We start from the raw sequence: 26872 nt of genomic DNA, 5'->3' as shown, positions 1-26872 counted from the left end.
CCTCCTAGAAGAAATGAGACTTATGGCTTGAAATCTCCTCCAAGCCCTACAAAGCAAGAAGCCAACGCGCTGAAGCAACCAGCGAGAAACCAAGGAGTCAAGGACAAACATGGAAAACCTACCTCTATGACCTAGGGTAGGTCAACCGTGACCGCCTGCTGGATGACCTTGACCCACTCTAGGGCCTCCTCCAGCTTCACCCTGGTTTGGGCGAGATTGGACTCCACGGTGAGTCCTCTCCCCCCAAGCATGTCCTAGAGCTACACCTCCTACTCATCCCGAAGGATGAACCGAACCTTCCTCGGGTCACCGGGGCAAGGCCACACTAGGTTAGTGGTCGCCCCCAACCCGCTAGAAGGCCTAGCTGATGACTAAACCACCACTAGCTCCTGTGATGGCAGGATGGCCCGCGGCTCCAACCTGGTGCCCACCTCGCTAGGGTAGGGGATCTCCACCTCCTCAACCTCATGGCCCACCAGCGGTTGTTTCGCCTCTGGCCTGGCCACGTCGCCTCCTGACGCCGATAGCTCCAACTAGGAAGGCGAGCCATGTGTCCCTCTACCGAGCGAGGCAGGGAGCTCGGTATCCCTCCTCTCTTAAGTCATGACTGATGGGGAAGGGGCCACAAGGGTCACCTCTGACCCAACCTCCACTGTCAGCGCCGGGATTGCCACCATCACCTCCACTACCGTCGCTGCCATACTCACGACCGGCGGGGAAGGCACCAACCCCAGAGGGGAAGGACGCACCACCGCCACCCTGCTCTTGTCGTCGCTCATCGTGACACACTACAAAGTGGGCCTCCACTCCTCCCGCATGGGAGGCGGGGTGATGCTCAACACTGGCAGTATCTGGCCACTGTCAAAAAAATACAGGTCAATCGCACTCTAAAAAACTCAACTTTGAGATCAAGAAAAGAAACAAAGAACACATACCGAGATGCAAGCAGCAGGGCTCTGAAGCCCCAACCCGCTAGCAATGGGCCCGTTGGACGAGAGCCACTCGTAGGTCACGAGCCACGCCCCCTCACTTCGACCGAGGGGGAGTCGACCCAGCCAACTCTCATTCAAACGGCACGTCGCCGCTACCGCTGGCTCAAGGCGCATCGACCAGAGCAGCTGGCGGATCATCCCCCCCATTATGGGTCATGCACCGGCGCTGGCCCCAATTGTGCACGGGCATGAGCCCACTCCTTGGACCACCTGGCCTACCCTACCATGCTCGGAGCAGGTGGGGACAAGGCTGGCGACCGCGCCCGCTTTGCCTCCCGCTCATCAACGGCGTCTAAGCTCTCAACGCGCTTCCTTGGCATGGGAATGTTGCCGCGCCTCTTTGCCTCCTGCCCACCACTAGTGGACGCAGCCATAGGCTTGTGATGCTCCACTGAGGTCACTCCTAGCCTCCCTCATCCTTGGAGGAGATCACATCGTCGCCCATCTCCGTGGGATCCTCCGACTCGAGCTCTACCTCGACATCGCTCCTGTTCTCCCTGGCCCACACGCGTCGAGCGATATCCTGCTTCTTCTGGTGCCTCCTCCGAGCCTTCTCAGCTCTCTTCTTCTTCTTGGCATTCACCACCTCATTTAGGGTGGCTTACTGAGCCACACCCTCTGGCCCTTCAAAAGATGCGGTCGGGACTTGTAATGTTCGAGTCCCTACGAAATGGATGACTCAAAGTCAAGATTATAGGAGAGCAGGATTGAAAGGGACATGAAATAAGGAGAGGAGAACATACCAGGTTGGACAGCTTCAAAGCATGAAGAGGTCCGAGCTTCCCTTTGAGGGTCTCTTTGGCCCTCAGCTGCAGCACCCGGTCGAGTCGGCTCCAGACTTTGTCCTTCGCTAACTCCTCCGACGATGCGTGGTCGAGGTCCATCGAGCTGGTGTACATCCACATCGATCACGTCCTCTCTTCTAGCGGGGCGACCCGATGGTGGAAGAAGGTGTGGAACACCCACAGCCCGTCGAGTCCCTGCTGCACCAGCTTTTAGAGCTCTGCCCCGATGACCTCCAGCTTGTTTTGCCGACTGGCAGGCCCCCACGACCAGCTATCCCACCTCTCCTGCCTCCTTCTGATGAACAGCAGGAATGGCACCTCCACCGGGTTCTTGATGTAAAACCACTCCCCGTGCCACCCTCAATTGGAGTCGCTGGGGGTGTACGTAGGGTAGGCGCCCGACGTGCTTGGTTTCTTCTACAGCGCAAAGCCCCCCACTGGCGTGATCCTAAGCGGTTTCCCCTCCAACAATGCTCGCCCAGAGAAGATCCACCGAAAGAAGTCCACCTACGGCTCCATCCTGAGGAAGGCCTCGCACACAGTAACGAAGCCGGCGACGTGCAACACCCCAGTTGGATTAAGGTGCTGTAGCTCTAGGCCCCACTCATTGAGGAGCCCGCGCAGGAACCAGTACGTGGGGTACCCTAGCCCGCGCTCATGGAAGGCGAAGAAGGAGACGACCTCGCTGGCCCGAGGCTGTGGGAAATCCTTCCCCATAGGAGCCCTCCAGTGCACCACCGCCTTCAGCAACAACACCCCCTTCTCGGTGAAGGCGGCCAGCACCAACTCACTCACACAAGATGACCTCCAGCTCAACATTGCGCTCCAGATTCACGAACGGATCTGTAAGTTTCTCCTCTCCCTCGATCTCCCCTTTTTCTCCTAGGAACCACCGTGGAACACGAACGCTCTTGGCGAGAAGGAAGGTGGAGGAGAGGCGGCAGATGGGGAATAGGCGAAGAAATGGTGCAGAAGCCCTCCCCTTCCCCTATTTAAAGAGAAGGCGCAGCAGTTGGGGAAAGGCGAAGGATTAGGGCGAAAAACCCTCTCCCTTCCCCCATTCAATGCAGATGGCATGCGGCGGGACGCATCCTGACCGATGGGACGCACTCTGCCCGATGAGATGGCACCTACATAGACAAGACATGGCCTAGGCATGGCACACCACTACCACACACCAGGCACGGGAAACAAGACGCAACCACGCGCAGGTGACCCTTCGCCTTCCCAGGCAAGACTTGGAAGGGCCCAACAATGAGATCTCTGCCTAGAGGAGACCAATGGGCTTCCTAAGTCGATTGGACGGCTCAGGCGAACGCCGAGAGACATGTAAGGAGCAGAGGGACGCCCCATGTGGGCCATGCCGACTCTGTCACGAATGACAAGCGCGGATCCTATTCGGACATATCCGATAAAAACTCCTCAAACCCGTCACTCGAGTCATCAAGGTGACTACCAAACCCCCCTTACTTCATTTGATTTTTTGAGTGCATAAAACATTCATTCATCCATTCTCATACACGCATTCACACATTCATCCATGCATGCATTCATTCATTCATTCCATACATCCAAAGCATCGCATATGCAGTTGATCCATCACAACGCTTCGTGTTGCGTCACAAAGCGGTAATTGCCTCATTCAACATGAGCAACGACCGACCGGGGTTCAAAGGCCGGCCCGTGAAGGGCTTGAGGCCGCCTCATGTCAAATGGAGCCAGGGGAGAAAACGTAGATGAGCCCCAGTGGACCTCGCCTAGTCTGCCCCGAAGCAGACAAGGTCATCTCAATCTTCTCGTTTGATGCTAACCTCGAGCCATGCCCACAGAATCTCTATCGAGGGGAGGCCAGTGGGCCACATGGGCCAGTCTCCGGAATGACCCGAGCATCTACTGGGATGTGGGTTAAGGAGCAGTGGAATGCCACATGAGGGCTATGCCGACCTCGTCATGAACGACGGACCTAGATTCCACTCGAACGTGTCCGTTAGTGAGCTCACCAAGCGTGTCACTTGAGCCATCGAGGCAAGCAACGTTAGCTCAGCCCCTCCGGTTGCAGAAACCACGGACGGGGTAATGCACGGAACTAGACCGACCCCTACCGAGCCCAACGAGGCTTAGGGGCTCAGGTCGCCCGACACCGACTTGGGAAATCAACTGACCACGCAGGTCGCGGGCGGGACAAACATGGGCGAACACCCCGAATGATGGTCTACGGCCCCAGGAAAAAGAGTATCAAGTTGCTCAGCCTCCAACCAACTCACCAGTCAGACGCAGGCTCGGGGGCTACACCCGCGGGTGTGCTCGCACGCACCCGCTGTCGAAATGAAGAATTCCCCCGCTGCCAAGACAAAAAAACCCCCAAACGATTCTATCCGAATCGCCCATGGGCTCGGAGGCTACACCCGCGGGTGCGCTCACGCGCACCCACCGTCAAGACAAAAACCCCCCAGACGATTCTACCCGAATCACCCGGGGGCTCCTGTCGGGTTCATAAACCCAGGGTCCCTCATGGACCTGCTTCCCAACAAAGGATCGACCCAGCAGACGACGTTGCGAACGACGCGCAACTCCTGGGCCGGCCCAAAAAACCTAACGATAGGCCGGGGGCGATCTAGTCTTCGACCGGAAGACCTAGCCAAAGAGGAACGGCGCTCGCTTCCGACTTCGGCCCGCCTCTCCGACCAGAAGGCCTAGCTAAGGAGGATCAACGCTCGCCTCTGACTCCGGCCCGCCTCTCCGACTGGAAGGCCTGGCCAGCTTGCCTCCGACTCCGATGTTCGCTTCCGACTCTGGCCCGCCTCTCCGACCAGAAGGTCTGGCCGAGGAGAAACGACGCTCGCCTCTGATTCGGTCCGCCTCTCTGACTGGAAGGCCTGGCCAGCTCGTCTTCGACTCAGGCGCTCGCTTTCGACTCCGGCCCGCCTCTCTGACCGAAAGGCCTGGCCAAGAAGGAACGGTGCTCCCTTCCAACTCTGACTCGCCTCTCCGACCGGGAGTATATCAACCTCTGCTTATAGCTCTTCTCCGACCAGGAGGCCGGAGCCGACTAGGAACGACCGACCGGGGACGTCCGCTCGGTGAAGACCCAGGAAACGAACAGAGCAAGTAAGGCAGGGCGCTCTAGTCAAACCGCAATATCAAGGGTCGTACCGTGCACACCTGCAGGACATGTCAGAAAGTGGCACCACAACCTTCTAGACATGTTAGAACATGAACAATGTTGTGGGCACCGACATTTATCCTACAGTATTGTAGGCACCGACATCTGCCATACCAGAAGAAAACGATAGAACCTACCACATGCATCTGAACATCAACAATGTTATGGGCGCCGACAAACCGCCTTGTACCCGACGACGTGGGCAACAAGACTAGATAGCACACACACTCTTTCTCTCACACTCCCTCTTGTAAAGTCGTCCCCTTCATCTATAAAAGGGGATGCGCTCTCTCTCAAAAGGGGACGGACGATTCGACCACTAGGACGATCGATTCACAGAGTGGAACAACCTACGATTCGAACGATTCCAACAAAGCACACGCTCAAATACTTAGCGCACGTAGGAGCTCCCGTCTCTCTCGGCCCTTCGGTCCAGAGTCCGACCGGACCTCTTGCACCCCATCTTATTCCCTCTTATTTGTAACCCCACAGTAAACTTCGAGCACCTGGGCTCAGGAATAAAGTCACCGACCGACTCAAACTAGACGTAGGGCACGTTACCTGAACCAGTATAAACAATGTGTCATTGAGTGATAGGTCACGTCCGATCACAACGTACGGCAAAATTATAAATATTTACGTGTTGGTCACTTTTCGCACCGACACTATGGTTATCCATAGATCAAAAAAGAAATACTTCCCTCTAATTGATTTATGGATAGAAGCATAATTGTGATCTTTTTTATTTTCTTGCTATCTTCTTTTGTTTCCTGAAACACTCCTGTCCTCTGCTATTTTTCTTTTAATAAAATCCAGTAGGGGCACGCCCCTCCTGTTTGCCTAAAAAATAACTATATAACTAATACAAATTGCTTATATTAATGTGTGTAGTTTTTTCTTTCTTCATGTTTCAAACACAATACGCATCTAGATACTCTGTTTGCTATCCTATGGCACAAGGTACGATTTCTTCTGAATTATTTTTGTATAGCAACCCAAACTTCATTTGAGCAATCAATTGGTTCTAAATGCATAAAATTTGACATGCACCACAGCAGAAATCGTGCAACAGCGCTTTCTGCTTTGTAAAATGTCATAAACATATGCAGCTTTTCTACACTCAAATGACGCTCGCCTCTGATTCGGTCCGCCTCTCTGACTGGAAGGCCTGGCCAGCTCGTCTTCGACTCAGGCGCTCGCTTTCGACTCCGGCCCGCCTCTCTGACCGAAAGGCCTGGCCAAGAAGGAACGGTGCTCGCTTCCAACTCTGACTCGCCTCTCCGACCGGGAGTATATCAACCTCTGCTTATAGCTCTTCTCCGACCAGGAGGCCGGAGCCGACTAGGAACGACCGACCGGGGACGTCCGCTCGGTGAAGACCCAGGAAACGAACAGAGCAAGTAAGGCAGGGCGCTCTAGTCAAACCGCAATATCAAGGGTCGTACCGTGCACACCTGCAGGACGTGTCAGAAAGTGGCACCACAACCTTCCAGACATGTTAGAACATGAACAATGTTGTGGGCGCCGACATTTATCCTACAGTATTGTAGGCACCGACATCTGCCATACCAGAAGAAGACGATGGAACCTACCACATGCATCTGAACATCAACAATGTTATGGGCGCCGACAAACCGCCTTGTACCCGACGACGTGGGCAACAAGACTAGATAGCACACACACTCTTTCTCTCACACTCCCTCTTGTAAAGCCGTCCCCTTCATCTATAAAAGGGGATGCGCTCTCTCTCAAAAGGGGACGGACGATTCGACCACCAGGACGATCGATTCACAGAGTGGAACAACCTACGATTCAAACGATTCCAACAAAGCACACGCTCAAATACTTAGCGCACGTAGGAGCTCCCGTCTCTCTCGGCCCTTCGGTCCAGAGTCCGACCGGACCTCTTGCACCCCATCTTATTCCCTCTTATTTGTAACCCCACAGCAAACTTCGAGCACCTGGCCTCATGAATAAAGTCACCGACCGACTCAAACTAGACGTAAGGCACGTTGCCTAAACCAGTATAAACAATGTGTCATTGAGTGATAGGTCACGTCCGATCACAACGTACGGCAAAATTATAAATATTTACGTGTTGGTCACTTTTCGCACCGACACTATGGTTATCCATAGATCAAAAAAGAAATACTTCCCTCTAATTGATTTATGGATAGAAGCATAATTGTGATCTTTTTTATTTTCTTGCTATCTTCTTTTGTTTCCTGAAACACTCCTGTCCTCTACTATTTTTCTTTTAATAAAATCCAGTAGGGGCACGCCCCTCCTGTTTGCCTAAAAAATAACTATATAACTAATACAAATTGCTTATATTAATGTGTGTAGTTTTTTCTTTCTTCATGTTTCAAACACAATACGCATCTAGATACTCTGTTTGCTATCCTATGGCACAAGGTACGATTTCTTCTGAATTATTTTTGTATAGCAACCCAAACTTCATTTGAGCAATCAATTGGTTCTAAATGCATAAAATTTGACATGCACCACAGCAGAAATCGTGCAACAGCGCTTTCTGCTTTGTAAAATGTCATAAACATATGCAGCTTTTCTACACTCAAATCCGGGTTTTTTATTCCGTTTTTTTTTTTATTTTGCATTTGTCCCTTTAGTTACTTCTGTTGGTTCTTATTTCCAATAAATTTAGACAACTTTCTCACTCTATCTACTGATCACAATTGAACAAGCACAAAACAATTGACCCTCACAAATTAAAGTGCCAAGCAGGATTAACCAAAACAAACTAGACTGACAAAGAATCATGTGTCACCAAACAAGAGAATTAGCTGTTAAAACGCAAATTAACACAGAACCACAAAATATCTTTCCAGCATTCGAGATAACCTGAAAGATCACCACCACAGACAACTTGATCAACCAAACCATGCATATACCATACTTAAACGGGACTGTACTAACATCAACACAGATGCTAGCATAGGTCATTTAACTTGTCTAGAGAAGTAGACAACCCCACTGCTAATTTCAGTGCCACACAGAGCAAAGAACAGCCAATCAGATAGACAGTCCAGGTTCTAGAGCTCTGCTTCTAAACAAGCAAATTAACCGCCAATATTTACAAGGATTGGTTCATTTGGTGCGGACATCAGATGCTCCAGATGGAACTCATATATGCAAGAATCTGTTCATTTGGTGGGGACATCATATGCTCCAGACAGAAATCATATATGCAAGGCTTCTGAGCAAAATGGCACAATCTATCTAATTCCACTCATGCCAATTTAAGTGTGCCCAACAGAACAAACTAGACTAACAGTCAAAATTGAACAAAACAGTTCCACTTTCAGACAAAATTCAGATAATTTGCTCAGCCTACTGGCCACAATTTCACAAAACAGTTCCACTCTCACCAATTTGAGAATCAAGCAAGACGACTGAAAACTTTCACCAATTTCAGAATCAAGCAAGACCAACTTGCAAGGACTAGACTGACATGTAGACTGCTGTGTCACCAAACAAGCGACACATGTTTCCAACATTCAGATAACCAAAAAAGATCACCACCACACGAGTTTGGATGTTCAAAACAAGACACACAGAACGACACAACACAACATGTCTCCAACATTCAGATAACCAAAAAGATCAGTGAAGGGAACTTGATCAGCTAAACAGTCCATATCATACTTCATAGTATTGAATTAACATTTAGACTTCTGTGTCACCAAACAAGCGAATTAGATAGATGTTCAAAACAAGACGAACACAGAACATGTTTCCACCATTCCAGATAACCAAAAAGATCACCACCACAGGCAACTTGATCAACTAAACGATGCATATCATACTTGATAGTATTGCAGTAACATCGATACAGATAATAGCATAAGTCTTCAACTTGCCATCAGTACACGGAAACTAGTAGTAGTAGGGAACACAACAGCCATAGCTAGATCTACTTCTCAGATGAGTTGGGGCCGCGCTTCTTGCCGAACCCGACGACAGCGGTGACGAAGCGGCGGTTGTACTGCATGCGCTTGTACGCCCGGCCGCGGGGCTTCTTCTTCTTGTCCTGCTTCGCCACCTTGGGCGTCTGCCCACGCACCTTCCCAGCGCGGGCCAGCGATCCGTGAACCTTACCTGCGCCAGAAGCAGATAGACCAATCTAAGTAAACGGCTATTGGCGGGATGCACACAAAGTAGATAGAAACGAAGACGAGGAGATCGTTACCCATGGCGCCGGAGCTGTGGTGCTCGGAGGATCTGACGAGCGACACGGGCTGTTGCGGCGGGGGCGGCTGCTTCGAACGATGACCTAGATGGGTGGGAGGATTTATAAAGGCCACGCTTTACTGGGCCGGCTGTTTAGAGGCCCATGTAAATGTCCCGCGTGGCCCGCTAACAGCACAATAAGCAACCATCTCCGCGACCGCGTGAGAAGACCGCTCTTGATAGCCAGCGGCATTGCGGCACCCCGAACCACCCACCTCGGCGGCGGCGACGGCGACGGCGACGGCGTTTGTGCCTGCGAAGGGAGACTGAGGACAGGAGCAACTCGGAGGAGAGTGAGATGCCTCGACCGGAGTTCCAGGCGCCGCCGGATGTGTTCTACAATGAGTCGGAGGCCCGCAAGTACACCACCTCCTCCCGTATCATCGAAATCCAGGTGAGCAAGCGAAGCGCCTCCCCCCGGTTAATTTGAGCTTTGCCGATTTCGCGGTGCTGATGCGAAGTGACATGCCTTCTTTCAGTCTAGGATTTCCGAGAGGGCGCTGGAGCTGCTCGCTCTCCCCAACGATGGCGTCCCCAAGATGCTTCTCGACATAGGTCAGCTTACCCTCTTCTGCAGCTCTGCTTCAGGAATCATGGCATATTGCGTTGGCTAGAACACCAAAGAGTATTCTGCTTTGATGGGGGCAAAAATACATGATGTGGGAGCTCTTAACTGCAATGGTTTGTGGCAAATGAAAGACATCTATGTTTGAAGATGTGTTTAACTACGGTGACTTTGTGTGCTGTGATTACCAGGATGTGGTTCCGGACTTAGTGGTGAGACATTGACGGAGCATGGCCACCACTGGATTGGCTATGATATTTCAAAGTCGATGCTCGGTGAGGACCTCTCTTTGTTCCTTTCTCTTAGGCTTGTTTGGCACCAATTGGGAAAGGGAAATGGGAGTTTAGAGGAGGGGAGCTTTCTAGATATCTTGCTCTGGTGCCTGCTTCCTTAGAACTTCACTGTTTTGCACAGATGTTGCCTTGGAGCGTGAAACAGAAGGAGACCTCCTACTTGCTGATATGGGACAGGTATAAGGAGCAATATGCCAACGAACGAATATTTGTAAATTTTAGTTTCAGCTTTTTTAGGAATAACTTCAGATGTCGATATTCGCTGTATATCATGAAGCTTGAAGGGAAATTCATGACTTGTACAATAATACCGTATTGAGTTGTACCTTGTACGAGGTCTAAACTCTAAAATCTAAATCAGCCTTAGTATAGTAGTAATAATAATGCACATCAATTGTGTTATTGAACATGATTTTCTGAGTCAGTCCGGCACTGTAGGGCCTTCAAAGTTCAAACTTTTACAGAGTTACAAGAATATTGAATCTGATAACCTGAAAAAGTGTAGAATTGACTTATCGCACATGCTGGGTTTTATGAACCATAAATATTTCAATGTTTCTTGATGTTTGCTTAATGCAACTGCACTGGTCTTTTCAAAGTTGCTTCACCTGAGGAACATGTAACCTGTCTTCAGAGTTTCTTAATGTTTGCTTAATTAATGTTGTAGGGCTTGGGCTTGCGGCCAGGAGTTATTGATGGTGCAATTAGTATTTCAGCGGTTCAGGTATTCTTGAAGTGATAACTGTTGCAGCTAAATGATCATGCTTATCTCCTTCAGAATTTGTCATTTCAGAACTGTGCCCTTTTTTTTGCCTATTTGTGCAGTGGTTATGCAATGCTGACAAGTCTTCTCATGATCCAAGATTGCGGTTAAAGTGTGTACCTGAAGATTTATTTTATATTGTTTTAGGTTGTCTGCTTCCTGTTTTTAACTTCAACATGGGAATTTGCAGGGCTTTCTTCGGTTCGTTATATAGATGCCTAGCAAGGGGAGCAAGAGCTGTTCTACAGTTTTACGCTGATAATGTGAAGCAGAGTGAAATGATTGTAACTGCTGCCATGCGTGCTGGTTTTGCTGGTGGAGTGGTTGTTGACTGGCCTCATAGGTATGGATTCAGTTACCTTGTAACAATGGAGTATGAACAGAGTATGAACAGTCCTACAAATTTCATGTCTCTACTTATGAGCATGCCTTTCTTCTGACAGTTCAAAAGCGAAGAAGTCCTACCTTGTCCTCACTTGTGGACCACCTTCAGTTACTATGTCACTTCCAAAGGGTAAAGGTGAAAATGGTGAGATGTGCAGCGACGATGATGATAATGAGAGCAGTGATGAAGATGGCAACAGAACAGTAAGCTAACACTTCACGTAGCACAGTTCTTGTACATAATCATGGATCTAGTTACTGTTTTGACGTTATCTCATTTTTTCTGTCTACTACTTTTCTTGTTTTGTTTGTCCTGATAATCACCCTTTACTTTTAAGGTATCAGGTTTTTACGAATGAATCTCGGATTGAAGCAATTCGGTTACTCATAAGTGCTTACTGCTACTGCAGAACTAGCTGCACTGGATTTGTCATTACATGATTATATGACCATTTGTGAATAGGCAAATTCAAATTTAGTATAGTGGGGAACTGGGGATCCTTAAAACAAATGACTATCTTGCTTCTTTGGTTTTACATACTAATTCATAGTCGTCTAATGCTATAGTATAGACACTGCTGTTGTCTTGGATGCAGTAGTTAAATACTGACTCTTTATGTTTGATCAGTAATCTTTGCAAAGTCATAGTTTCTTGTTTTTTACTCCCATCTCTTATGCTCTTATCTTATAATTGTTCTACCATGTGAACGTGTATCAGTATTATGCCAGCACTGGATGAAATTTTGTCTTAATGCAGGTGGGCATATATGAAAGGAATAGGCCGAAGAAGCGGCAGAAGACGAAAAAGAACGGTAAAGGAAAGGATTGGCTCTTGAGGAAAAAGGAGCAGATGAGAAGAAGAGGACACGATGTGCCTGCGGACACGAAGTACACCGCGCGTAAGCGGAAAAGCTATTTCTAGCTCCGTGCAGTGCCGATGTCTTGCCATGCCTGTTATGCTGGTTGTTTAGTTGTACTGGTAGTTCATTTAGCAGAAGCAAATAGATTTTGTAAGAGTGAAACGCGGAGCCACCACAGTAGTACTGCTATTCCGAAGTTGTGTCGATGTCTTGCAATTTTGACAATGATGTGAAACTGTCATTTTTGTAGAACGTGTTGAGATGTTGACATGAATATAGTTGGTTGTTTGCGTGAATTTGTATCAGATAAATGATCGCCCGGTGTCCATTCCTTTTGGCTAAAAGAATTTACTGCATGTATCAAGTGCGTCATGCTGTTGCGGAAATGAAATGAGACTATGGTAGTCCAATCAGAATAACGTAACGCTCTGTCGAGCCCCGTTTCCAGCAAATTTCCTGCCATTTGGTAATCATGCAAGCGGTATAGGTTGGGAGTGAGGGGACAAGAAAAAAAAGGGTCGATTTTGGTGAACCGGATGCAGTCGACGAACGTAATGCTCTAGACTCTAGAGTTCAAACCAATTGTGCTTTACAACGATTTCTATTTTTCAACTCATGAAATCAACAGAGATAATTGTCGAAATCTGACTTTACAGGGTAGGAATATAGGATGGGCAGTGAATTGTGGATCAAAACCAGGCTAGGCCAGAGCGGGCCTTAATGTCTACCACAGCACTTGGCACTTCCAGCAAAATCTCTGCACCAAACAAAAGTGACTGTAAGAGCAAGACCACCAGAATTCTAAGAGCCAAATCTCTTTTTTTTTTCGAATGGACTCACCTGGCGAAATCAGGCTTCAGCAAAGTCCATCTACCCAAGGTTCTGTGACTGCTGAGCTCATTTCGCATAAACATTCAGCCTTACTCGAGCTGTCACATCCGGGTGAAGCTTGATCTCTGCAACATACTCTCCGATTTCACGGATTTCTGGAACTGTCACCAGCTTCTTGTCGACATCCCTACATGACACAGCATGCCAGCAGTAAGCAAAGCAATAACAATGAGAAATGCTATTAAGATTGCTTAGGAGTTAGGAGCATGTGACTTTACCTGTTAAGTTGTGACTTTATTATGTCAACAACATCCTGTGCTGTGACGCTGTGTACAATAAAGGATATTGTCAGAAAACTGAAAGTAAGACAACAGAGAATAGATAAAGGATTATCCAACTTAGAACTTGCCTCCCAAAGATTTGTTTTCCTTTTCCACCTTTGCGAGGAATCTTGAAAGCCCCGATTGTTTCAAAAACTCGGGCAAGTTGTTGTGCGTCTTCTTTTACCTATGTAAGTAGAGAAATTTTGAAGGCCATAATTATCAACAAAAATTGATAAGTACTAACCCGCCAATGGCATTCATAGAATTTCATGAACATATCGTGCTTAAGACTTTTTTTTTTGTGCGAGAATCATGCTTAGGACTTAAATTTTGGAGGACATAAAGGCACTATATTTTTTTTCATAAGGACAGTAAGGATAAACTGCAATTAAAGTTTACTCTCAAGAAGAAAAAAAAAGGACGGTTACGTTAAATTGCAACTACATTTATTACTGAGTGAAATATTTTTCTTACCCGCTTCTTCTCAGCTTCTATTCTTTCCTGTTCTAGCTGCATTTCCCTGCAAAGAGAAGTAGAGGAAAGAAATTCTTTCACAGTCTTACTTACACATCCAATCAAACATTATGTGTGTTGACCATTTAATATATATTACCAGAATTCTATAAGAAAGGTGCATGGATTCCTATCTCAATCTAGATTGCTAGGTCCCAAACCTCAGAGTCAAACTAAGCATACCATAGAGAAGGTCATAAGGTTTTTACGATGTCAGCAGCCACTGAATCATTTGATAGAAAGTGGAATTTGCAGGTAAGGAAAATATGTGAAACCCAACAATTAAACAACATAAGTAACAAAGCAAGTGTGGGATAACCAAGGGCTACAGCAGTGAATGTGAAATTACTTGAGGACTTCTGGGGTTAGAAGCGTAGCCTTGCCCTTGGGAAGGAGGAAGTTGCGGTAGAATCCAGCTCGCACCTTCATTGTATCTCCTTTCTTCCCCACCGCTTCTATGTCGTCTGTCAGTATGACCTATGGGGAAGATTTTTTTCTTTAAAAAAAAAAGTAAATTACATGTAATGCTAAGGATAGCAACAATAGATACACAAGATGAGCAGGTGAAGTACAGCTCGGTGCTGTACAACGTTGTCAATTTAACTGGATGCAACTTTGTTGCATTCTTGTACAATCAGGCAATCACAACAAAATGAACTACTTGTGCACTGAACTCCAACTAGTAAGGCGAGGCTCCCACTAAAAGTAATTCCTAGGGTCTGAATCCCCTGCCTAAAAAGCCTCATTAGAAGTAGTACAACTCTGGAAGCATCTAAATTGTGCGAGCCACTGTATATTACCCGTTGCCATTGAGACAGCTAACTAACTTCCTTTTTATCTATTGATCAGAATGTACAAACGTACCGATGAGCAATGCATCGGTTTGGACAAGAAAACTAAAATGTAACAGGTATTGCCATGTCCTATTGGTTAGCAGTAGCACTCATCTAACATGAACATGGATTTCTCATAAAAAAGTTACCAAGGAGGATGCCCTCCGCAACCCACATGCACTAATTTGTGGCCAAAATCAAATGCGCAGATAACTTGGACAGAAGAATTAACACGCCGAAAGTATCCGTATTGATTGGCCCAAAGCAAGAGGCGCGAATCTATCTACAACCCTAAATGGCACGGAAGGAAAGCTACTGTAGGCGCAAGTAACAAGAGTAATGGGGGCAAGTGAAAAGCAAGGGGAGAGGCGGGGGCGGGTTTGGGGAGCCGAGCCGACCTGGCGGTACTTCTTGACCTTCCCCTGGGCGACGATGACCAGCGACGGAGCCCAGCGAGAGGCCGTGAGGCGGCGCTCCGCCGAGGGCCGCGAGGAGGACGCTGAGGTCCAGGGCAGCGTGGAGGAGGCGCACGACGGCGACGCCATTGCTCTCGCGCTTCCCTTCCCAAGCTTCGCTAGTGGAGCAGTGTTTCCTTTGCCTCCTCCGTTCGCACCGCTTTCTTATCCATCCACTTTGCGATTGGCCTAATAATGGTTTGGGCCGGAAATGAGACGGTGGCGGCCCACTGGCCCAATCTGATCTGGATAACCTCGCGCTCCGTCGAGCCCGTTTCCCATCCAGCTGCTCGCCTGTCGCGTCGCGTCCATGGCGGGAGCCTGCGCGGTCGCCGTGCCCGTGGCCACTCCAGCCGCGCCGCCCCGAGGCGACGCCGGTCCCGGCTCCAACTTGGCGCCGCGGGGCAGCAGCTTCTCCCGCCGCGTGAACTGCCGGCGTAGTAACCCCCGCGTGGCCGCGCCCACGAGGAGCCGCGTCGTCACACGTCTCTCCGGACGCAACCCCGGCGAGGCCGGAACCGACGCGGGCGTGGGGCAAATCCTCAAGGTCGGTGCCTGTGCCTCCTCCCCGGGTTTTTTTGCATTCTCTTGTCATCAACCACTGTATATCCTCAGAATGTCTGATCGAAGGTCTGAAATCTACATGACTGGCCTGATGGCCTCAGTGGCTGCATTTGTTTTTATATTTCTGTCAAATCTACGTGAAAACGGATCGGATACGGATGGATATCAACGATATTACATTTGTTTTTATATTTCTGTCCGGATTCGGATTCAAATACGGATAGTGTCAACTATGTCGGATAGGATAAGATTGGATATCGACATCATAAATATGCGATTTGAGTATTCGGATACGGATATAGTATCGGATGTTGGATATCCGGACTCGGATACGGATAGATCTCAACCCCTTTAAATGAATTCGGTTTCGAATACGGTCGGAAAATATCCGTACCGTTTTCATCCATAGTGGCTAGGCACGTGTCTAGTTCAATAGCACATTTGCTTGGATGCAAAATATTTTTTGGGGTTTTAGAAAAGGGAATAATATCGTGCCTATGTAAAATACCAACAGATTTTATGGTTTTTGAAGGCATTGCTAAAATTGGAGTTTTATAAACTCCACGCGAAATGGGTTCTCTCTGAACCAAAGTTTTGCACGTGGCTTTGAAAATCGTAGCATTGCTAAAATTGTAGTCTTTTGGTGTTTTATAAACTCCACGTGAAATGGGTTTTCTCTGAGCCGAAGTTTTGCACGTGGATTCTAAAACTGCAGTTTCTTAATACTACATCCAAACAGGACCTAAGCTTCTTTTTTTTTGGCACTAGTATCATAGTATGATCTCTTCTCTAGTGAGGATTGTTCTTTGAAGCAATCAATTGGTTTGTTCCAGAGCTTCAGTTTTCTTAGGCCCTCTTTGGAACGTAGGAAATTTTTCAGTTTCCTATGTTTCTCCTATGAAAATGAACTGGTACTGATTCATATAAAATTCATGTGTTCCAAAGGGACCTAAGTAGCCATTCCCTCGAGACTCAAGCTCCTGCCATCAGAATATCATATCAGCGACGCTTGGAAGTGATACTATTTTCGTATTTGGGTCTAAGCAGCTATTTATGTATGTGTTTTTCACGGGCAAAAGATAAGATCTTGACTGTTGAGTCTGTTTCTTCCTTCCTTGTCTTGTGTTGATGAATAGGGTGACTCCGGCTATCTGTGGACATTGGTGCTTGGATCCCTTGGTGGCGCCGCGGTTATAAAGTACGGAAGCATCCTGCTCCCGGACATCACAAGGCCAAACATTGCGGTAGCTCTGCTGATGGTGTCCCTGCCAGTGGTAGCTGCAGTCTTGGTTTTGCTCAAAGCGAGCTCGGCGGACTGATACGATACGAGGACTTCTCGAAACAGAGAATTCGAGATCACTGAAACTTCTTTCTAATAATAGTTCCATCGCATTTTGTAAGATGAAAAAGTTTGCAACTCTGTCGAATGAATTCTTTTGAGGCTTCGCTCGATGCAAGCTTCGCAGCTTCAGAAATCAGAAAAAGATTGCCTGTTGAATGTTGATATTGAATTTAATTAATCCAAAACCTCAAGTACAGGGAATCGAACATATTTACAGTGTTGTCAAGTCTCGGTGTTTGAGATCAGTATCCCACAACTTCAGACTGCTGCATGCGCTTGCCAAACTGAAAATAACTCCAACTACATAAAAATAATTGCTTTGCAAGAATGATAAGGGATCAATGCGCCGACAATATTAGTTCACAATTCTCACTCCCTCGGTTGCCACTCACAGCCTGAAAATCTTGAAGCTCTCCAACAAAACAGTGTACGAGCTCGTGGGGACCCCAATGAATCCAAGAATTGCAGATTGGGCTACAGCAACATGGCAGTTGAAAATTTTCTATCCTGCAGTAAATATTTACACGCCTACAGGTTGTCATTCAGCCACTTTGCAGCACCATTAACAATGGACCTGAAAGAATTCAACAACTTGGTCAGAATACAAGAGATAACCCAAACACAAAAATGTCTGATGAACTAACTCAATCAACATTGTTTTTCCTTGAACTCGGTCAACCTATTATTTTTCTCAAACACAACTAACACAACTATGTTGGTTCAAATTTCAACAGAAGTTGGGCATCTGCATTCAAACCTCCCATTGCTAGATTTGTAATTTCCCCTTTTAAAGAATACTTGGAACTGTAATGCTGTAACCAACAATATAGTTTATTACAAGATTTGGTTAGGTTGGTTCACATTTCAACAGAACAGGCATCTGCATTCAAACTTCCCATTACTACATTTGTAATTTTTCCCTTTTAACGAGCACATGGAAATGTAACGTCTGCCATAAACAACAACGTAGTTTATGTCCAAAAGATCACAATACGAGTTTATACCACCAAAACAGGAAAAATAGACATAGTACAAACCCCCTGCTCAGTATAATGATTTTTTGTTCAGCATGGCATTACCTCATTACCATATAGTTTAAGAAAAAGAGACAGTACAAAACCTATTTTCAACAGGATGAACAGACATAATCATCACATGATTTTTTACGCTGTAGTGAAATCAAATTTAAAAAAGTTACCCAGCAAAATCTGTAAGTTTCTTCAACCAGTCACCCTCTGCTTCTTTAGATTTGTCTGTATCTTCTTGACTAGCACCTACTTCTTTCTCTTGATGTACGCCTGCAACAAAGATAACAAATGTAAGACTTCAATTTCATTTTTAAGGAAATTCCATTCCTTATCAAGCGATACCAACGAGACACCAACAAACTTCTGATAGTAAAAATCCAAAATAAGAATAAATTCTTTGTTGTGGGGACAGGGGAAGGGAAGGACTGAGGAAAAGAAATAGAGTGGTTAGCATGTATACGCTTTGGCTGGGCAGGTTTTGGCTTGGCGTCTGTTCGAGCAAAGCCACCATTACTCAAAGATGCAAGTTCCTCAAGTAATTCCCTTTCACGCCCACTGGAAGAAACAGAAAATTAGTGATTAAGAAATACTAACTGAGAAATTATGTGGCTCACCAACTCTAGGATAGTGATAAAAGTAATTAAAAGGTAGGATCAAGTCAGAAAGCATATTTTCACCTTATGCGCTTGGGTATTGCAACTTTAACAGTGAACAGATGATCACCACGTATAGACGGCTTATTCAATGATGGAACTCCTTGCTTCGCTAAAACAATTACATCACCAGGTTGGGTACCTGGAGGTATTCGAAGGTCACTGGTTCCATCAACAGTACTGACCTGCTCATAAAAGAAATTGAAAGGAACGGTTACACAGACCTATATAATTTATATCAGAAGAACCATTTCAAAGACATATTTTCATGTTTTGAAACAAACATCTACCAACAATTAGTCTACTCTCAACCATCTGTGTTAGTTGGAAAGGCACTAAACTTGTATAAGTTTGAGCAAATCAATTTGGCAGACTTTATATATCACTGAAAGTGCAATCAGCATTGCTTCAACAAGTATTGTGTTAAAGCAGGCCGAAGAGGGTCTCACATACACCTCAAATTGAAGGTTGCTGATTGCATCAGCATTGGAATAAAGTAACCAAGCTATTTTGCCTATAAGGAATATCAAGTTTTGCATGTTTCAGTCCTCCAGTTATAAAGTGAAGTGGACAAGTTCCAGACATATGTTCTGCTCTATGGGGAAAAAATAGTTGTTTACTGAACAAGGTAGTAATCGACGACTGAAACTAACTAAAGATCACAACTGATAATCATAGTGAGAAAGATCTTACCCCCTTAACGGTGCCCAAAATAGCTTCAAGATAGCTTATTGACACAGTTGAATACAAGTTTATACCATCCCTCTTGATATCTGATGGTTCCTCTATATCAAGGCAAACAAAGAGATCTCCAGGAGGCCCACTGTTTTCAAAAGGATGAAATGATTGGATATCCATGCAAAGAGATATATAGAAGGCAGATGATCAGAAATTTGAACAAGATAAATTGCATTCAAGCTAAAGCAAGGCAGGAACACACTGGCTTAGAGATATGTGAAGATACTTTTTGAGTCTTTTTCTGTTATATGGGGCATCAGTTAGGGGCCCAGGGGATCCTATGGGCCCCTGGGCCCCTAGCTGATGCCCCATAACACTTTCTATGCTGCAGTTGTTGCATAAGTTCCTTTAATCTTACAGCCACCTTGAAAAGATAAATTAATACATAGGCAACATAAGCCACTCTGCATTCATGTATGCTAATGATTATAGGCATAGAGATATATGAATTTTTTTTAGGTTTTCCTGCACTGCAGTTGCAGCATAACTTCCTTCAATATCATGGCTTCCTTGAATAGGTAAACTAATGCATATGCGTTAAGCTACTCTGCATTCATGTGCGCTCCTGATTCCACACAATAACTTTGGCGGAAAGCACAAGTGCCAGACCTAATCCAAAATGCCAGAGACTGCAAACTTACATTTTTTTTCGTGAACACGCAGGAGAGTTGCGTATCATTATATTAAGAAGAAAAAAGGGGACTATAAACTTACATTCATCTACTTGGAACAAAAAAGGAAAAAAATCAAATCTAGCATACAATTATACATCTCATGGGTATACCATTGGCAAACACATCTTTTCTCCTAATTAAACACCTATGCCCCGTGACATTTAACTATTACCATGTTCCCAGCAAATGTTTAGTCCAAAGTTACACAATAGATGGCACAAGAGTACAAGAATGAGCATCTCAATCAGTAGCATAATGCAAAAGATCCATTTAATTGTATCTAAGACAGCAATGAACTCTTGAAGTATTTTGAAATGTTCAAGCATGAAAATCAAGAAGTTAAACATTCAGTCTAAGTGCTTTGCATACCCTTTTGGTCCTGAATCACCTTCCCCACGTACACGAAGAGTACTGCCTTTGCTCACTCCTGGAGGGATCTTTACTTTGATCTCCTTTCTGACACGGATACGCCCCTCTCCGGAACATTTCCTGCAATACTCTGAAATGACTTCGCCCTCTCCTGCGCAAGTGGGGCAAATAGAAACCTACAAGATAAAAATAAATAAATAATGCGACCATCACCAATTGCAACAGAATCAAATCGAGGTAAAATCATTACACAGAAATTCAGGTGATCCAAAGGCTATAGGCATAGTTTATTTTTGGCTAATGTTGAGACCTTGAGCTTGGCACCCTAATACTCTTTTTTTTTCTCGAACACGCAGGAACACCTTAATACTCTTATCATCCTTGCTGCTTGAGAACTGTGGAAGCATCATAACGACTGTGATTTTAGCAATGTCACTCTGTAATTATGGTGGTCAGAACAGTGATTAACGTGCTGTCAGGGTTGGGGACCTCAGGAACTGGGTCACTGGGCTATTCTATCCCCCCCCCCCTCCTCCCTGGTAATTAGCACTGTGTTCTGTGGTCGTCCTTTTGTTGTCCGTAGCACAGTTGTTTTAAGTTCCTAGAATCCGTGTGAGTGTGTGTGTGATGTTATTGTTGTTGTGGTGTGAGTGTGTTGTGTTTCGGTGTTTCTTCTCTGTACCTTTTTTTCCTCTTCAATCAAATGACACATAGCTTTCCTGCGTGTTCAAGAAAAGGAGACCTTGAGCCTCCACAGTCATGTAGGAAACATAATTTAAATGCTAATGCTAGGACACTCCGCACAAACAAGCGGCATGAAAGCTATCATATTATTGCAACCATGTCTTCACTGTAAATCTCACAAATAATGTTATTAAGTTAAACAGTCTATATAGGAATGCTCCGTGGTTACCTGAGAGAACAGACCAAATGGTGTTTGCTCAGTTCGCATTACTTGCCCTCGCCCACCACATGTGGAACATATTCTCAGCTTGGAACCAGCCTTTGATCCAGAACCACCACATGTATCGCATGTTTCCAAATGAGATAATATAATATCTTTCTCTGTTCCAAATATCGCCTCTGTGAACCCCAGAATCACATCATATCTGATCAAATAAATTTGTGTCAGTTTAGGAATTACACTGGTCCTGTAACTGTTCTGTTCTAGAGCACAAAACAAACAATGTAGCAGAACTAGCACTAAATGCAGTATTTGATATATTTATAGGGTTCCAAATAATACAAAAAAGAAAGAAAGATACAGGCAGACAAACGAACCAAACAGTGTTAGAAAAGGCATGCAAGAACAGACTGCTCTACCTACCCACCCCACTTCACTCAGTTACTGGTTTTGGTCCACATAATTGAAAGTATCGGGTTTGCTATATTTGCATTATTCTAGAATTCTAGAAGTATTTGATGAGATGTGTTGTTTTGCAGCCTTGCAGATAAAAGCTGTAGAAATCTGAGACTCCGAGTGTATAGGAAAACAGGTTGCAATCGCATGGCTACCAGAATTCGAAAACAAACAGGCGACAGACAAATATCTCAAAATTTTATCATAAGGATGGAACAAAGGATACAACTTGATTTTAGCATACTTTTACCAAGCAGCTTATTATTCTGGGGATCCAAGCATTTTGCTTATGCCAGTATGGCAGTACCAGATAATGAAACAGTGCATGCTGCATATTACATTCAGGCAAATAACACTGCATATTTGAGGTTTTACAGGTACTAACTACAACAATTAGCAGTCAATTAAAAATTAGATTTGCAAACATTTTCGAAAAAGAAACACAATTGATCTTAAGTATCATCTCACTTCAACATGTCTTGCAAGTGGCGACAAACCTGATGTCTTCACCCTGAACAGCAGTGTTTCGCCTACTTGTCCTAAACGAGCTCTGGTCCATGCCAGAAAAACCACCCATGCTTGCTCCAAAGAATGTCTCAAACAGATCAAATGGATTGGTCTGCATGGAAGAAAAGATCGGTGAAAACAAAGAAAACTTGGTTAACCAAAAAGATCGCAAGATCTAAAAACACTTAGGCCCCGTTTGGCACGGCTCCAGTATCCTCAAGCTAAAGAACTTGATTGAATATAGATATAAAGAACACTTAGAATCTTTTTTTTAGAGAGAGAGAGAGAATGTGTGGAAAAGTAGTACTGTATAAGCTCCACCCGGGCCTCCAACTGCACTCTTAACCCCAGCTTCACCATATTGGTCATACAACGCCCTCTTCTTTTCATCTGACAGCACCTAATGACAATGAAATTCAGTACTCCAAAATGACCGAAGGAAGTAAACAGAAGACCAGAATCAAATCTCTGATTGAATAATGAATAATCCATCAAATAATGGAGAGTACATAACCTGAGTCAAAAATATAGAACCATTTGATAGAGGCGATGCCGTCCAACCGAATATTAGGTTGACTGGATAAGAACAGTAGCACAGCACTAACCATACTTATAGATGAAAAGCACCAGAAATGTGGTCAAATACTTTGCATATTTGAGTCCACATATAAAGTAGCACCAGACTAGTGAGAAGTTGAGAACAGAATAAGAACTTATAATTTTAAAGTAGATTATGACTACTATGTTAAAAATAGTTAACTATTGAATGGGAAATTCACCATTTTCAGAAATAGTACCACATATTCACAGCAATGGTATGTTACTTGGTCGATTAATAAGTTGTGCATTAATTTTTTTAATCATCGGCATCAGGAAGCCAGCTATCGACTGAAACCTCAAGGGTCTGTTACAACGGGAGGTTTTCAGCCAATTTTCATAATAGCCAAAAGGTTATTCTCTAAGCTTAAATCATACCATCTGATAATCAGAATAGTAGATAGAACATGTTAAGCAAAATACTTGATACCTCATACTTGTTAAAAAAAATTGCATACCTCATATGCTGCACTTATCTCTTTAAACTTTTCGGTCGCTCCAGGCTCCTTATTGACATCAGGATGGTACTAAAGACAGAGAAAAAAGATATCACGATTTATTTCCCAGGAAAAACTTAATCTATAGTATGTACTGAGAGCATCCAAAAACTAGAGACAAAACAAAACTTTTCACTTGATAGATTGAAAGATAAACAGACAGTCAGCTACGAATCAAAAGATTGAGTGCCTGCTAAGTGGGGTATTTTAGGTCCAATAACATAATCTATGGAGTAGATAAAATACTCTGGTTGAAAAGAGGATCGTTTTAGGCTACTAAGGATCAATGTTTTCAGGTCGTTCGATTAATAGCGATTAGTCGTCCTGGTCGGTCCCTGGTATTCGATTAGGAGGACCGACTCGATTAGCTCGACCAGAAAGCTGGTCGTCCGATTAGTCGACGACTAATCGCGATTAGTTGTCCGACTAGGACAGGGACGACCAGTTTGGTTACTCTGTTTTTGGGCCTATTTAACTGGGCGGACATGTGGGACTATTGAATGTCAATGTTTGTGACTTTGTGTTGAACACTTTAGCTTATTTGTACTGAACTAATTTGGTTATGTAATATGCTGCCTGTGTGGCTGCTATGGTCTGTTAAATGTTAGTTATTTTGCTACTGCAGCAGTGCTGCTGTTCAGGTGCGTCAAGATCAAGACTGCATTAGTGTTTAATGCAGTCTTGATGCTTGCTTTATTGTGTGTGTGTGTATATATACACATGGACGGCTAGATGGACGACCAGGGTCGACTAATCGGCCTGGTCGACGACTAATCGCGATTAGTCTCCTGGTCGGTCCCATGGCGACTAGGTTCGACCAGACGACCTGAAAACATTGCTAAGGATGTTGCTCTAGCTTCAGTCTTAACAACGTCAAACAAAAGGAGAACATTGGTAGGTATGGCAATATGCACAAGAATATTTATAGCGGAGGTCTGGCATCTGCAAAATCACATTTTATCGTCCAATCCGCTTAAGTTACAAGTCCTCCTATGCAACTTTGATGATTCCAAAAATAGAAGGTATAAGTGATACAAGGATTGCATATGCAAGTCTTTCCCTAATAGTAGCTCAGGGTGGTGTAAGGTTCTAGGCTCCAAGCGTGATGACTAACAACAATCAGCAAAGGCGCTGGCAGATCGTGATTCGTGAATGGCACAAAGATGCCAGTAGAGACCAGAATGGAGCTTTTATGTATCTAGAAGCAATCATAAAGAATCTTATCCAATGAAGGGAAATAAGAGCTGTGATATCGACTAAACTGTTGAAACCCACACGAACTGTAAACGTTATGGTGGAATGGCGTAAGTCTAGATGCTGTTAATAAAATGTTACATTGTGAGCACAGGACTAAACTACAATTATGAGTTTCAATTTTCTCCACACATTGAAAGACACAGGATCAATGTACAATGCATTGTTGACCTGTGCAGATAGTTACATTTCACCTAAATATTCAAATAAGTTACATTTCACCTAAATATTCAAATAACCTTTCATTGGTTTAACTGGTTTATATTTACTTCTAGAAATTTTACAGTGAGTGTCGCAAGGAAGCATGTTAGCAGGCCTTCAGGCTTCAAATATTTAGGTATTGCAGGCATACAGAAACTATAGCTAAGAGCATAATATCATTCATTGCATAAAAACAACACTCCAACAGCAAAAAACCCGGATGAGCAAGCAAATTAAGCCACCAATCATTAGCAATGAAATACCCATGAGCCAGAACATTGGTTATTCAAGTGATGATCAGGCTAGGATTTACAATGCAATAGTGAAACTCCAAAATTATCAGTATCAACTAGCTAGGCAATTCAGACCCATTGAAATGTCCATATATCTCTGACTGGAGCAATGAAGTACTAGGTGAATGTCAAATCCCTGTAACTACATGCAGGTACCCTCCCCCTAACCCTCTAGCACGTAATACATCATTCAAAGACAATACTATGGATTTCAGAAGAAAAAAGAGGCCTTCCGGACTGGATGAGAGTTGAACCTACTATGCTATAGACTTGTTATTGGCACGAACTCCAAGCATGGCATTAATCTCAAACAAATATGATGAGTACTACACAACTGTCCAGTGAGATGAGAAATGGTGGGGGTGGATGGGAGGGGGCAAGCGTCGAGCACCTGGCGCGCGAGCTTCCGGTACGCGGCCTTGATGTCCTTGTTACTCGCGGCGCGTGGCACGCCCAGCGTCGCGTAGTAGTCGGCCGACGCCCAGACCACCAGGCCCCCTCCGCGGCGCCGCCTCGGAGCCCGTCCGCGGCGGCGAGGCGCAGCGCACGCGAGCGGTTGGCCGCCACCGCCGCCGCTCCTTCCGGCCGCGGCGAAGTGGACCCCACGAGGAGCGAACGCGGCGGCGGTTGAGGCGCGGGAGGAGTAGGATAGCGAGGTGTTCGAGGGCGCGAACGGGAGCATGGACGTGAGCACCATGAGCGAACCTTCTGGGTTCTGGCGCCGCTGGGCGCTGGTCGGCTCGGGAGATAATCGAGATGCATGGTCCGCGTCGCGCGAGCGGAGGGTAGTTGTAGGAGGCTTTTCCACGCGTGGCATTAGGAAAGATGCTCCGTTCGTAGGTGCCACTAAAAAGTTCATATAAACATGTTGCCATGACGTTAACTTCTTTTTTTTTTCCTCAAGTCATTTTGTTCACTTTTTTTTTTAGTTTCTACCGTTTGGCAACCCTGACATGCGAGCCCGACCAGTGATAATGTCTAGAATATCCTTCTCTATATGAGTGTCTACATGTAATAAATGTGGATGCTTTCTCTCTCTTCTTTCAGCCTGTTCGCTTGCTCGTAAATGATCGTAAATGTCCAGTCAGGAACAGTGTTTTTCTCTCACGCCAAACCAGCCAGCAGTAAATAATCCACGATACGATACGACCTCCCGAACAGGCTATTTATCCCTTCCTCCGTGCCTTTTTTCCTTCGTTGTGAGCAAGCGGCCGGCGTGGGCGAGCTCGCACGACGCGAACGAGCGGCGGCCAGCGAGCAAGCATACGGACGCACGCGGCGGCGCGGGCGAGCGTGTGGCTACCGGCGGGGCGAGCTCGCGTGGCGTGAACGAGCGGCTCCCGGCGAGCAAGCACGCGGGCGCAGGCGGCGGCGCGAACGAGCGCGCGGCTACCGGCGGCACTGGCGAGCGCATGGCGCGAACGAGCGGCGGGAGCTCCGATAGGTGTCCACACGCATGCTAGGCCATGGGAGCTCCGCCGAGCAAGTTCGTCAGGCGACCGCGACCATCGATTGGTGGCCACGAGCTCCGATGAGCGAGTCCGTCAGGCGGCCGCGAGCTCCTCCGATACGAGTTCGTCAGGCACCTAAGCTCCGTCGGGCAGCTAGGAGCTCCGTCGAGCGGCTACGTGCGGGGAGGCGAGCGTTGAGCAGCCGCGGCCGGAGGTCCACAACGTTGAACGGCTGTGCGCGGTTGGGCGGCCGCGCGCGACCCGGTCGAACGCGCCGAGGAGGGGCGGGCACGGCGAGCCGGGACAGGGCGGCCGCGAGCCCCTGTACCTTTC

At 46.0% G+C, this 26872-nt stretch overlaps 4 protein-coding genes across 5 annotated transcripts; 2 read left to right on the top strand and 2 right to left on the bottom strand.

Moving 5' to 3' along the window:
• The first annotated feature begins 9360 nt into the window (after nucleotides 1-9360).
• Nucleotides 9361-12367, top strand: LOC136464730 (18S rRNA (guanine-N(7))-methyltransferase RID2-like). Its single transcript, XM_066463684.1, has 9 exons — nucleotides 9361-9585; nucleotides 9671-9746; nucleotides 9948-10031; nucleotides 10171-10226; nucleotides 10717-10773; nucleotides 10875-10924; nucleotides 11003-11155; nucleotides 11256-11400; nucleotides 11954-12367. The coding sequence occupies exons 1-9, from the start codon at nucleotides 9490-9492 to the stop codon at nucleotides 12116-12118; spliced, it is 882 nt and encodes a 293-aa protein (XP_066319781.1). The 5' UTR covers nucleotides 9361-9489; the 3' UTR covers nucleotides 12119-12367.
• Nucleotides 12368-12576: 209 nt separating this feature from the next.
• Nucleotides 12577-15190, bottom strand: LOC136467919 (large ribosomal subunit protein bL9c-like). Its single transcript, XM_066466731.1, has 7 exons — nucleotides 14955-15190; nucleotides 14073-14200; nucleotides 13685-13730; nucleotides 13297-13394; nucleotides 13166-13213; nucleotides 12897-13074; nucleotides 12577-12813 (listed from the first exon to the last, which is right to left on the bottom strand). Exons 1-6 carry the CDS (start codon nucleotides 15099-15101, stop codon nucleotides 12954-12956), a joined length of 588 nt encoding a protein of 195 aa, XP_066322828.1. The 5' UTR covers nucleotides 15102-15190; the 3' UTR covers nucleotides 12577-12813; nucleotides 12897-12953.
• A 10-nt stretch (nucleotides 15191-15200) lies between these two features.
• LOC136467920 (uncharacterized) lies at nucleotides 15201-17073 on the top strand. The gene is made up of 2 exons (XM_066466732.1): nucleotides 15201-15558; nucleotides 16712-17073. The coding sequence occupies exons 1-2, from the start codon at nucleotides 15322-15324 to the stop codon at nucleotides 16892-16894; spliced, it is 420 nt and encodes a 139-aa protein (XP_066322829.1). The 5' UTR covers nucleotides 15201-15321; the 3' UTR covers nucleotides 16895-17073.
• LOC136467918 (uncharacterized) lies at nucleotides 17062-25890 on the bottom strand. 2 transcript variants are annotated; one of them, XM_066466729.1, is made up of 11 exons: nucleotides 25480-25890; nucleotides 23302-23370; nucleotides 22554-22646; nucleotides 22237-22358; nucleotides 21293-21488; nucleotides 20380-20555; nucleotides 19292-19421; nucleotides 18623-18783; nucleotides 18406-18500; nucleotides 18116-18215; nucleotides 17062-17491 (listed from the first exon to the last, which is right to left on the bottom strand). In XM_066466729.1, exons 1-11 carry the CDS (start codon nucleotides 25783-25785, stop codon nucleotides 17446-17448), a joined length of 1494 nt encoding a protein of 497 aa, XP_066322826.1. In that variant the 5' UTR covers nucleotides 25786-25890; the 3' UTR covers nucleotides 17062-17445. The 2 variants fall into 2 exon arrangements, with proteins under 2 accessions (XP_066322826.1, XP_066322827.1); XM_066466730.1 differs by lacking the exon at nucleotides 22237-22358 and having other exon boundaries at nucleotides 22554-22636.
• Between the last annotated feature and the right edge of the window lie 982 nt (nucleotides 25891-26872).

This window comes from Miscanthus floridulus, chromosome 7 (assembly GCF_019320115.1).
Source record: "Miscanthus floridulus cultivar M001 chromosome 7, ASM1932011v1, whole genome shotgun sequence".
Taxonomy (NCBI): domain Eukaryota; kingdom Viridiplantae; phylum Streptophyta; class Magnoliopsida; order Poales; family Poaceae; genus Miscanthus; species Miscanthus floridulus.
This window is presented reverse-complemented; position numbering and strand designations above follow the sequence as displayed.